This window comes from Rhinolophus sinicus, linkage group LG09 (assembly GCF_036562045.2).
Source record: "Rhinolophus sinicus isolate RSC01 linkage group LG09, ASM3656204v1, whole genome shotgun sequence".
Classification (NCBI taxonomy): domain Eukaryota; kingdom Metazoa; phylum Chordata; class Mammalia; order Chiroptera; family Rhinolophidae; genus Rhinolophus; species Rhinolophus sinicus.
This window is the reverse complement of record NC_133758.1, coordinates 87428030-87441353: the sequence shown is the minus strand read 5'-3', so window position 1 is coordinate 87441353 and position 13324 is coordinate 87428030. Positions and strand designations below refer to the sequence as shown.

At 47.2% G+C, this 13324-nt stretch overlaps 1 protein-coding gene across 1 annotated transcript; it reads left to right on the top strand.

The window, feature by feature from the left end:
- The first annotated feature begins 7508 nt into the window (after positions 1 to 7508).
- Positions 7509 to 12976, top strand: DLX5 (distal-less homeobox 5). The gene is made up of 3 exons (XM_019729839.2): positions 7509 to 8333; positions 10259 to 10443; positions 11538 to 12976. The coding sequence occupies exons 1-3, from the start codon at positions 7976 to 7978 to the stop codon at positions 11865 to 11867; spliced, it is 873 nt and encodes a 290-aa protein (XP_019585398.1). The 5' UTR covers positions 7509 to 7975; the 3' UTR covers positions 11868 to 12976.
- Positions 12977 to 13324: the final 348 nt, after the last annotated feature.

Sequence of the window (13324 nt, the reverse complement as noted above, 5' to 3'; positions counted from 1 at the left end):
CTGGATTTTCCTACGCATAGTGAGGGATGAAAGGGACACTCACTTGGCACTGTTCACACTGGCCCTCAAAGGCTAGGTGCTTTACTGCCAACAGTAGGGGCTGGCAGGCAGTGCCACCACATCATGGTTCAAACCCACCAATTAAGGATGGAATAGGAGTGCCAATACAGAATATGAGCAAGTTCAAGTTAAATGAAAGGCAAATATATAAAAGTTGGAGACCACCCATAAGAGCCTGACATAGCCACTTCTCAAGGCTACTGTGAAAGTAGAAGTGAATTATATATGAAACCCCTTTGGGAAAAACCATTTAAAGGTCTATAAAATTTGCAAAAGACATGCCAAATGTTCACCGTGAGACTATGAAGTGGAATGAAGCCCAACAACATATTAGAAAAACTTAGAGAACATTTTTCCTAAACGGTGATACTTAGGGCCACATTGGATTTTAACAGCCCTAGTAAAAGAAAGTCACAAAGAAGAGAACTGGTATTAGCACCTTCTACTCCATTCATTCCAACTTCTCTGGGAAGTGTTCCCCAAAGACAATTCTTAGGTGAACAAGTGTTTTTTCCTAAATGCCACCCCAATGATTATTCTAATTCAGAGAAAGCAGGGTGATTATTAATGCCTGGTTGTTTCTATCTTTTTGCTTTCCATTCTTATATTTCTCTTCTAATCTTTCCCATTGTTCTTATAAGTTAGGGGAAAATTACCAATTGATGTTAATGACTAAATATTATTCTCCCCAGTTTTACACATAATTGACTGGCTTCCGGAATAACTGTATGAAAAATATTACCACTGTAGCAAAGATTATTACTTTGGTTCATCTCTTTTTCTCAGTGCTAAAAATTCTCCTTACCCCCTCCAAGTTTACTGTGCAGAAAAATTACCAGGGACCCAGCAAGGTTACTCTATAACATGACCCTGAAAGTGTCTGAAACTCTTAAACGACAAGTGTGAAAAAATTGTAAAACAGTACACCCCTGAAGCAGTGAGAGACTCAAATAACAAAGGAGGCAATGGAGAGGCATAAGGAAAGAATGGTGCATCTATAGTATATTCTGAATTTTACCATGTACGAATACAGCTACTCTCGCCTCTATCTGTTATTTATTTAATTTGTTGATTTCCACCTTCACTTTCTTTTTTTTCCTAGGAGAGGATTTAATGCAATGTCTGTATATATTCTGTGGCTAGCTGAAGTCAGAGCTTCAAAAAATAAGTATCTTTTCCCTCTATAGTTCCAAGGATTCCTCAAAAATTTGATAGCCTTAAAGCCCCTCTTATTTTTCTACTGAGATGTAACTGATACATAACATCATATTAGTTTCAGGAGTATAACATAATGATTTGATACTGACATATATTGTGAAATGATCACAAATCTAGTTAATTAATAGCCATCATGATACATACTTACAAAATTTTTTTCATGTTATAAAAATGTTAACATGAAACTATCTTAGCAACTTTCAAATATGCAATAGAGTATTATTAAGTATAACCCCCATGCACAATACATTCCCATGACTTATTTATTTTCTAACTGGAGGTTTGTACCTTTTGATCCCCTTCACCCATTCCACCTACCCCCACCCCAAACCCCATTTTAGATTAATAATAGTGCATGTAGACACATAGTATATTGCCTGAAAAGTGAGTTCTGATGAAAAGTTGCAGCAGCAACCAATGTTCCTTGATTTCCTAAGTAACCAATCAAAATGCTTACATCAATTGGGGGTAACACTGTGAAAATGCTCCCCTACCACTAAGGACATGTAGTCAATACCCAAAATTGTAAACTGGGATACAGCAATAAATTGTATGAATGAATATGTTTATAATACTTTGCTAAATACACCAACAGTGTGCTATAATACAACAGTGACAATATTTGGCTTAACTACCTGTGAGCTATGTGAGTTGACATGTACTAAGCTTCTGGGTGCAAGTAATGTATCTTTTCTTCCCACAATTTAAAAAAGTAGCTCTGGGGTGGCCTGTTAGCTCAGTTAGTTAGAGCGTGGTGCTAATAACACCAAGGTTGCCGGTTCGATCCCCGTATGGGCCACTGTGAGTTGCACCCTCCTTAAAAAAAAAAAAACAAGTAGCTCCATTGCAGTGTCTGCTACACTTCACTTGGAAAGCTATTGACTTTTCCTTTCTGTTGCCTTAATTTTCTTCTGCAGAAGCACAGAGGGATGCAAGTCCAGGTGGGCACTGTGCTTTCCACTGATTATGCTGTGTAACACAGCAGGAAAACCTCTCATCCCAGGCTGGGGTTGCCTGTTTAAGAATCTTTTTCTTTATAAAAGGTATAAGGTAGTAAACACAGCTGTAGAAAGGGTTTTATATTTTCTTGCTGTTTGTTTTAATCTACAAAAACGATATAATTAAGGCAGAGTGCAAAAATGTCTCTAAAATTATACTAACTGCCCATGTGCATATATGCTGTGCGCCAAGTTTTACCCGACTCACCGTGTTTGAATAATCTGAATGATACGACTTTAGAAGTGGTTTTCTACATCTTTGTGTACAGTGTTGTCAGATCATAAAAATTCAGTGGCTTAGGATCAATGAACTTTAAAATTCTAAATTGATCTTGTAATGAGGATGTTATTAAAGATGACTAAGCCTCATTCTTGCTATTTCCTTGCCAGTGTTGGATCATTGCTCTGAATTCCTGTCTGCCCATTACTTTTCTTTTAACTCTACCAGGGTTATTTTTTTTAATTGGAATATTTACATATCTTTAAGAAGAATAAAGATTGTGTAAATAGTATCACAGCCAAACCTTCCTTTCAAGAAGATGAAATCTAAGTTTAGGGTGAAGAATATGCCTCAATTTCAGTTTGCAAAGACATAATAATATAATCCCATTTACTTCCTACTTAGATGAACTTGAAGTGTTTTCAGCTGTGTTATATTAAATTTGTCTCATAGAGAATAGATTTGAGTGGATACTTAAGGCCTTTTCCTAGCCAGTTATGTTTAAGTTAAATGAATAAACTCATTTTAATGTCTTAATTATGAAAACAAAACATGCAGACGTCTATAATCTGCACTATCATTTGGAAATAAACTGAAAAATCCTATTAGGTTGGAATTAAGTGGAAAATAGTTTCCTCCTCTGCGGATTTTTAATTTATTCACAATATTTATATAATTGCCTGCTAGTGAATCCTTTGAGAGGACTTTGTTGAAGACACTCTTTAACTCCAAACACATTTCTCTTGAGGGCAAGAGGGTTTGTCATTAATTTCAGCATAGAAGAAATCATTCTAGAACTTATCCTTTCCCTTACCTCCCTCCCTGGGTGAGCTCAATGTCAATTTATATGAGCTCCAAAGTATTTGGCTTGGGTCTTAGTTCAGCCCCAAGTGCATGGGATGAACTTTAAACCTAGGTAGGGAATTATACCATTTTGCCAACTCAGAAGATGGACCACCTCTGAATGTCAGTTCCAACCCAGTGTGCCTGGCGTTCTGTTGGAAGATACAGAAGCCATTCAGCTAAGTAGCCAAAACCAATGACCAATAATTTGTGATATATTTGAAAGCCTTCACCACTGTCATAATCATCACTCCTCTCTTTTTCATCTCATCCCAATTCATGGAAATATGTCTCTTCTAGACAAACGCCAAATTGAATATTTCAAGGCTGTTACCTTAAATTATTAAATGGTGTTAGTGCCCTAGCTCAAAGAAAAAGGAAGCTCCATTGTAAATGAAATGATTACTCAGATCTATCCCCACAAAATGTATTATGTAACCAGCTTTGTTTGTGTTTGAGATTTCTGGAGTGAAAAATGCTCTTAGATGGATGGTGATCAATAAGGACATAATAAGAGTGAACTGTTCTGAGAGCATTTTTTTCACTGGACAAATAAAGAAATGGCTAAAGCACTGGAAATAAAAAAGCAAAATAAACCTCAGCCCAAAAACAGGACTTTTAAACGAAGGGTGGTCCACTGATAAAAATTCTAAAGGCAAGAAGCATCATATATATCAAGTTTGCAAATATAATGCTAGTATATCATGTTATAGGGTCCTTTATCCACCTGAATTATGTGCATCCAATTGATGTGTGCAATATTTTAAATAAATAAAATAGTAGTTTTCATATTTAGGAGATCTCAAGTCCATAAATTAAATATTTTCAGGTATACTGCTCTGTCTGAGCTTCGAACCTAAAGGAAAGGATGTTCTTTTGGCACATCTATAAGTAAACAGATTTCCAAATTGGGCCAGTGGGAGAAAGCTGAGTTGCTGCAACTATGAAAATTATCTCCCCCCAGCACTTTCTAAGGCCCTCTCCCTGCAAAGTCAGAGTGACACTGTCTTTCCAGTTACAGGAGTAGTGAGTCACCCGTAGCCTGTCAATCACCTCACCTTTCCAGAGGAGGGTCGGCTTCCTTACTACTCTCTAGGAAACAAGGGTCACCCTAGACTATTTCCAGTCTCTCCAGTGAGGACGTCCAACAGAGCGAGTTACTCCCCCACAGCCAGATTTTGTGCTAAGACCCAGAAAAAGGTGATCCTGTGGAAGGGGGGAGGAAGAGAATGAATAGTAGGAGTCATCGAAAGGAAGGAAAGGGCGTGGGAGTGGAGAGAAAGATCTGCTGGAAAGCAGAGAGAAGGAAAGCCATATAGTGGTGGACTCGATCCCGAGGACAAGCCGGTGTTGTCCCACCAGTGAGGGACTCCAGGCTTGAGAAACGTTTGCCATTTGCACGCTGTTCTCCGCGGACACTGGGTGGCGCTCGTGGTAAAGACTTGCATTTTTAGGGTCCGTTTCTCCACCGCCCACCACCTCCCCACTCCACCCCCGCCCCTTGCAAATTTTGGCTACTAGGAGATGAAATTACTCACATTTTTCCTACGTGTCGCAGTGGGGAGCGCACTTCTGGATAAGTTTGCAGTCGTGGGACCGCTTCTTCACGGCTGGGCCGTTCGGTGGGTTTTGAAAGAGGGAACAGTGTCTGGCCCGCTGGCCTTAAGACAAAGTTCCAGGCCTTCGTGTCAGAACCACCCACAGTACCGGCGAAAGTTGCTGCTCTGAGAACTGGGATACCCCGCGCGTGTGCTCCTGGCGTGTGGGTCAGCGGCGGTGACCAGGGCTGGGTTCCACCGAGGGTCGAGCCACAGTGACTACAATGTGAAATGAAAGATAATCAGACTCAGGCTCCTTTTAATTTAGCGCTCTAACTCCCTCCCGCTGCCTTTAGTAAAAGATAGGGGGAAGTGGGGTCAACTTAGAAAAGAAGCAGAACAAAGTCAGAAAAGTCGAGGCTCTGGACTTTCAGAGACACACCCAGATTTGAAGGTCTCACCCCGCAGCAGCGGTGTGGCCTTTGCACACGCAGCTCGAGTCTGGCGTGAGGGTCAATTGGGAATTGAAACAAAGAAGCTAACTAAATCCTTCCCTCCCATCCCACTCCTTTTTGTCTTGTGTAAAATATGGGACAGAATTGTTTTGACGGAAGGAAAGGTGAAATTTAGGAAGGTCGAGACTAACTGAACATTTTAACATTGTGTTTTCCACCGGATCCCAAACTTCTAAATTTCACCCAAATTCTGCAACTTCCAATCCCATCCTGGTTGATCTGCCTTCTCAGCAAGGTCTGAAGACATTGCTAGGTACACCCTAATTAGCATAACCGTGTGGACCTTATTTCTCTTCACGTGGTAACTTTTAAATCCATAATAAATAAAAAGTGTCCCGGGTTGGGGAACCAGTGGAAGGCCGCCTGGCTCCCAGCGCCACTGGCCTTTGCCCGGAGGCGCTTTGAACCATCCCTGGCAATGCTTTGGGGAAGTGATTCGTGTAATTAAATAGCAGGATATGCGAAGGTGACTCGATGGGCTCCGAGAACTTCAGAGCAGAGGCCAGAACTGCAAGTCCGACGGGGCTGGCAGTGTTTCCCCGCCACTCTGTAGTTCTTCACTGCCTAAATCTAGGAGGTGAACAGCAGTGCCAAAATCGACAGCTAGGGGTGAGGGTGGGCGAACAGCAGCAGCTCTGTTTCCCCTGGCGTCTGTCTCAGGGAAGTCCAGCACAGGTGACTCGGCCAGGGTGGGGAAGGGGCTTGCAGGGACCCTGTGACACACGCCTGCCCTGCCCTGTGTGAGCCCATGCTGAAGGTGCCCTCAAAGGGTCAGTGCGACAATAGCTGTGGTTTTACCTCGTACAGACGGCAGACGCAGAGAGCTGGTGCACATGTCACTGCTCCACTTTGGAGTTCGGGAGCTGGCATGGCATCCTGCTCTGAATTCCAGATCCCCAGTTCTCCCTGTGGACCTGTTTGGGGCTGGAGTAGCTCCACAGCCAAAGCAAGGCTAAACTAACACTATACACAACTGATGTACCCGCTTGCCTCTTCTGTTGGGGGGAAGAGAGGTAGAGAAGCCACACCGTCCCACCCTGGCTGTCCTGTGGAGCACAGGGTTTTCAGGGAGGAACATGCCGGAAGGGCCCAAATCAAGATCCAGCCCCGGAGTTGCCTATTTGAGGGGAATGCAAATGGGGAGCAGTAGATTGACTTAGGTTAAATTTCTAAGCTCCCTGCTAGATCATCACTAGAGCAAGAGTGTCACGGCATAAAAGCAAACTCTGGACCCAAAGTACCTAGGTTCCTAAGCCTTTTGTCCCTTTACATATGAGCTAAGATGTATTCAAGGCAGGAGATGAAAGGACAGAAGGTAGAGAAACCGGGTCCTGGGAAATGGTAAGGCAGGCGCTTGGGTGACTTCCATGGAGCTAAGAGGGGTGAATCTGTGGGGTTCACCCAACTTCTCAAAAGGGCTGTTATCCCTGTGTACTTCCCAGTCGTCCTGAGGTTCTCGTTTGGTCCGTGGGAATGACAGGTCATAAGTGGACCATTTACTTTTTCAGGAGTCTTTGGCTACTGAGCACAGAGTTACAGATCATCTAGTCCAATGATATCCAAACAGACAATGATATTGAACAAAATGTGGGGCTGCCCGCTCTTTTGGGGGACCAGCAATTTGGGCATCATTAAGTTGTTTGTGCTTAAGACAGTAATATTTTACAATTCGTCATAGGGATTTAGGGCGGCAGGAACTCTCTACCATTAACCGCTGAATGGACAGTGTGTGTTCTTGAGCATCCTTGTCTGGCCCTTTTCTGAGAAATTTCATCTAATGCAAAGGAGGGTGCTTACTATAAACCTGTCTTTTCCCAAATTGCAAATTTTCAACACATGTAAGTTACAACTTGATTCCCAGCACCCCACTACAAATATTGTTCTCAGTTCCTTCTCCCCGCCATCCCACATCCTTGATTCCCCATTTCAGTATCAGTGTTCAATTCCACACTCGCCTCTGGCGCAGCCCATGGGGGCGGAGAGGAGGGGAGCAAGGGAGGACCGTCGCCTACCTCATCCCCCAAACATGTGCACTTTCTGAGGCTGCTGATTGGAACACATTGTCTCCAGACATTACAAAGCTGGTGTTGGGGCTTCTGCGATGTCTTTAGTATTCACTGAAAACAGATTTGCTGAGACGCCCCTCCCCCAACAAGCAACAACACATATACCCGCACACACACGCACACACTTCCCCCCTCCCTCCATTTTTTTTCTCCCTCCTTTTTTTTTAAGCAATGCTTTGTTGTGTTAAAACTAGTTGGACGAGTTAGGGTGTTGCTGCTGCTCCCGAGGCCCTGGCCAATGGAACCCGATCCACCCCGCTGTGCGTAAGCGCGCAATTAAGGATTTAACCAAGGCTGTGCTGCGCCTCAGCCAGCAGTCAGCCTGCCGGAGACAGAGTCTCCACCACTCCCAGCCTCCTCCTCGCCGCCGCCGCCGCCGCCTTTTCTCCTCCTCCTCCTCTTCCTCCTCCTCCCTCGCTCCCACAGCCATGTCTGCTTAGACCAGAGCAGCCTCACAGCCAACTCGGGCAGCAGCCGCCGCCACAGCAGCAAAGACAGCCGCCACCGCCGGGGAGCGATGACAGGAGTGTTTGACAGAAGGGTCCCCAGCATCCGATCCGGCGACTTCCAAGCTCCATTCCAGACGTCCGCAGCCATGCATCATCCGTCTCAGGAATCGCCAACTTTGCCAGAGTCGTCGGCCACTGATTCCGACTACTACAGCCCCACCGGGGGAGCCCCGCACGGCTACTGCTCTCCTACCTCGGCTTCCTACGGCAAAGCGCTCAACCCCTACCAGTACCAGTACCACGGCGTGAACGGCTCCGCCGGCAGCTACCCCGCCAAAGCTTATGCCGACTACAGCTACACCAGCCCCTACCATCAGTACGGTGGCGGCGCCTACAATCGCGTCCCGACGGCCACCAGCCAGCCAGGTACGGGGTGTGGGGGCTGGTACCGGCGTGGAGTGGGAGAAGCAGATACCGGAGTAGCCGCCGTAACTCCGGAGGGGCGAGATGGGAGGAGAGTGGGGTCCCGCCATCCGCTGAAGTGGGGGCGCACCCGGCATAAAGGAGTGGGGGCCTGGACTGCAACCAGGAGAGGTTCCTGGGCCAGCATTTTAGGGATTCTTAAAATAAGCCTGAGGGGGTTCCGATCAGCGTCTCTCCCCTCTGGCACCTTGGGAGCAGGGGAGTCAGTCTCTGGGTTCCCAACTTTCCTGGTCCGGAAGCCAGCTAGGCTGGAAAGGGGGTAGGGGTGGAGAAAAGAAAGAATCAAGCAACTCTAGTGGTGTTTGCGTAATAAAGGGGAGGTTAGTTGTTGAATTTTTAGTAAGCGTGCTCGGTTGGTGTGAGTGGCAGTGGAAGGCTGCCTCAAAGGCTCTGTGGGGATTAGTCTGAGAGTAGCCAGTAGCTAGCGTCGTGTCAGTGCCCGGAGCGCGCAGGGTGGGGTGGGGGGCTGCAGAGCTGTAGCTTGCCCGAGGAAGAGCGCGCCGAGAGGCTTGCGGTTTATCCAAGGCATTTCCAAAAACAAAAAGCCATTTAAAGGTGGAGGAGGGTTGCTGAGGGGTCACGCTATTGGAGCGATTTTTTTTTTCTTTCTCCATAGATGCCTAAAATTTGTCTTCCTCCTCCCCACCTCCTTTTTTTTTTTTTTTTTTTCCACCTCCTTGAAACTTAGTTGGAGAGTTTAAGAGGGTTAGTGAGCTTGGGCGGTAAGAGAAAGGCATGAGGTCTCCTTGGAGAGGTTTTGCTGGTCAGGTTTGATCTCTTCCCACCAGCACATTAATAATCTTGCTAATATTAGCATCCCCTACTCTGGCAGAATCCAGACCACAGCCCTCATCCTCCACCCTTCCTCTCCCAGGAGCTCGCGCCACACACACACACACACACACACACACACACACACACACCACGTAGAGGTTCTCCGCCTCTTCCAAAGATGGGCACTTTTGATAAGGTGGGAAAGGGGACTTGTGGCCCCAGGGCACATTGGTGAAACACACGTTCAGAAAGCCTTTCTCCCCCCTCAGTATATACTCAGGACTTTGAGAAATTCGTCCTGACCTGCCGCCCCTTTCCTACGAAAACACCCCACCACCAATTTCTTTTCAATGTGTGACTCTTGTTAAACTTTAAAAGAAGGAGGAGATGTCTTCGTTCCTTTCAGTGTCTCTGTATTTCGTGCATAAGTGAAAGATTTTTTTCTTTTAGCCAAGAACTTATTAGGTCTATTTGTAAAAGAAACCAGACACATCTGTGCCCTCACAGATCTGCAGGGAGATTATGGGGGCTGCATAATCGGCCTTCTGTCTGCGGCGGCCTGGACCGCTTGCTGCTGGATTGAAGGAGCATAGTTTGCTCATGGGTCTTTGAACTTTGGAGACCTCGGTCAGCGTCTTCCCTGCCCATGCGTCTGGCCTCTGCAGGCACCCGAACAGATGCTGACAGAAAGGGGGTCACAGCCCTTGAAGCCCGGGGAGGGGCTGGCCATGATCACCCCCAGAAACATGGGCGAGCACTGGGAGGGTGTAAAAACAAGCCTGGGTGAAGCAGAAACCGCTACAAGGGCGAAATCCCAGACGCCAAGAAGGGATCTATGCTGTCCAACGCGCTTTGCACAAGCCCTGGAAAACCTGAATGAATAGAGCAGGGAATTAATCAGAGACTGACTACCTGGCCTTTCCATGATTTGGGGGAGGGGCATACGTCTCTGGGTCTCATGAAGCAAAGGTGGTGATATGGAGAAACAAGCGTGAAGACTGCATGGTAAGAAATTCAAGGACTGTATTTGAGGGTTCTGCAAAAGGGCCATTGTCTGCCGACAAGCTCTAACCCGGTCTGTTTTGGTTATTTAGAGAAAGAAGTGGCCGAGCCCGAGGTGAGAATGGTGAATGGCAAACCAAAGAAAGTTCGTAAACCCAGGACTATTTATTCCAGCTTTCAGCTGGCCGCGTTACAGAGAAGGTTTCAGAAGACTCAGTACCTAGCCCTGCCGGAACGCGCGGAGCTGGCTGCCTCGCTGGGACTGACGCAAACACAGGTAAATGCTGCCACGGACCAGCAAGAGCCCCGCCTGGGCTGCAAGCCTGGGTGGGCCACGCGGTTCCGTCCCCGCTGGTTGGGGCCAATCGGATAGCATGTGCGAGAAACTCACAGACAGACAGAGACAGACAGAAAGACACCCACCTTGCGCCCTCCCCCATGATTCAGGTCGGTGTCGCTGCCAAGTGACGGTGGGGACGGGATGGAGACGTCGCTCATTCCAAGATGTCCCCTGCTTCGGGCCTCCAGGGGCGAGGAACCAACTTTATAGATTGGAACAAGGGAAGGGTTATTTCTAGGGCTCTGTGGCAGCCTTGGGAGATTGTCTGGCGCTCTGCATAGTGCAGAGCCTCTCGGGAAGAGTGGGGCCCGCGGCCTCGCGTCGGTCTCAGGCCGCCTGAAGGCCGAGGACGTACCTCGGGCCGGAAAAGCGGAAGGGTCACCCTGCTGCTGCGGAGCTTTGGGCCGCAGCGCCTGAGGGTCGCGAGGCGGGGGGGCGCTGTTGCACGCAGAAATCTTTCCTAGAGGGTCCCAATTCCCTTCACTTCCACTGTAACCCCTATGGAAGAATAAAGAATGTTCAAGTCGCCGCCCCGAGGTGCAGGCGGATTCTGACGTCTCTCGGAGAAGAGGCGGCGGTGAATGGAGTCGGGTGGGGGATTGGGAGACAGCTGCTTTACCTCCCTGAACTCGTGCGCGCGTAGCCGGCTCCACGCCCCTGAAGCGCCGGGCTCGGGCCATTGTTTTACTTTGGCCGCGCTGCGTTCGTGCGCGCTGCGTCGGCCTACTTGTGCTTGCACGCCGCGGCGGACACTCGCGCCTTCTCCCTGCCCGCAGCCCGAACAAAAGACGGCAGCCTCCGGGTTGTGCCCTTGCCGCGGCCTAGTCTCGCGGTTCTGCCTGGGCGCCCTCTGGGGCTGGCGATCCGAGCTTTGCCTCCGGCCCAGCCCCTAGACGATAGGCCTCGAACTGCGGGGAGACGCCAGGGCCAGGCCGCCTGGGCGGTCCAAGAAGCCTCCAGTCGCCGCCCTGGGGAAGGCGAGGGTGGCCTCTGAGTGTCCCGATAACGTGTACCTTTGTTCCCCCACCCAGGTGAAAATCTGGTTTCAGAACAAAAGATCCAAGATCAAGAAGATCATGAAAAACGGGGAGATGCCCCCGGAGCACAGCCCCAGCTCCAGCGACCCCATGGCGTGTAACTCGCCGCAGTCTCCGGCGGTGTGGGAGCCCCAGGGCTCGTCCCGCTCACTCAGCCACCACCCTCATGCCCACCCTCCGACCTCCAACCAGTCCCCCGCATCCAGCTACCTGGAGAACTCGGCTTCCTGGTACCCGAGCGCAGCAAGCTCAATCAATTCCCACCTGCCGCCGCCGGGCTCCTTACAGCACCCACTGGCGCTGGCCTCCGGGACACTCTATTAGATGGGCCGCTTTCTCTTGCTCTGTTTTTTGGGACTACTGTGTTTTGCCGTTTTAGAAAATCATAAAGAAAGGAATTTATATGGGAAGTTTGGAAAACGGAAACAAAAAAGATTGATGTGTAAAGCTTTTTTTGCATGTAAGTTATTGCATTTCAAAGGACCCTCGTCCCCCCCTTTTTTACAGATGAACTTTTTTGCGCAACTGTGGACACTATCAATGGTGCCTTGAAATCTATGACCTCAACTTTTCAAAAGACTTTTTTCAATTTTGTTTTAACCATGTAAATAAGTGTAGATAGAGGAATTAAACTGTATATTCTGGATAAATAAAATTATTTCGACCATTAAAACAGAATGTTTCTCAAAAAAATACTCCTTTGCCCCCTCCCTTATAATGGGCTAGTGACGTTTTATGAGGACAATTTAAAGGAAGGCAGGTCTGCAGAGATCCAATAAGGCAAAAAGGAAAACAAATTTAGAGCTGCATGGATGCAGAACTCTACATATGTATATATTGGATGCTGTGCTTTATATGTCTCTGTACATATGTGGCCTGTTTATAGTACTGCGTGTGATATATATTTAGGTGGGGTTTTTGCTTTTTGTTTTTTTGGGTTTTTTTGCCTAACCACGAAAACGTTTAGATAATTTTAAGTTTAACCCCAGATTGTTTCAGGTAGAAAGTAATGCTGGAATCTAAATAGGGCCCTCCCACCCTGTGTGTAAGTAAGAAAGGAGCAGAAATCCCTCAATAACCACTCTGAATTCTAAGCTCAAAGCAATTATGGTGGAGAACTGCCCCCCCATCAGCCTCTGTGTATTGCCAGAGCAATTAGACAAATTACACTCCCTTCAAAGGGAGCTTCCAGATATGAGAAAAGAAAAAGAAATTTCCCTTCCTATTACATTTTTTAAAAATCTGAAATGTTTGCACGTGGCAAATTGTAGTGACTTGGACTCCTTGGTGTGTGATTATAAATGTATCTGAGGTCTTTCAGAGAGAGCGAAGGCTCACAGAACTTGAGAACAATGATGGACCTAACTAAACCAGTAGGCCAAGGAGTGCAGGGGCAGGGAGGGGAAGCATTCCGTCTGCCAAGAGGGAATTGTGAGGTGGAGGAAAGGAGTGAGCATTGTGGCCCCGTGTTGATTTCATTTTGTGTGAGATAATATTCTAAATATAAATGGTTTCTTTCCAACTTCTTTACCACTCTCTGTTTTTTTCAGGAAGCAGCTCACTCTGCTTTACTTTCACATAAAGCAGTGGCAAAGCAGGTTCCAAACGCTGAGAAATTGAATCTGTGTACTGGGATTTCTCCTTTGTGAAGCCTTCTTTGGGGCTGAGAGGAAGGACTTAGGGCAACCTAGGTCTATGTCCTGTCCTTCTCGCGGCACCCCTGCATATAGACATCCAACAGTGTGACCAGTGTTACAGCCCAGGTCCAGAGCAATGCACCC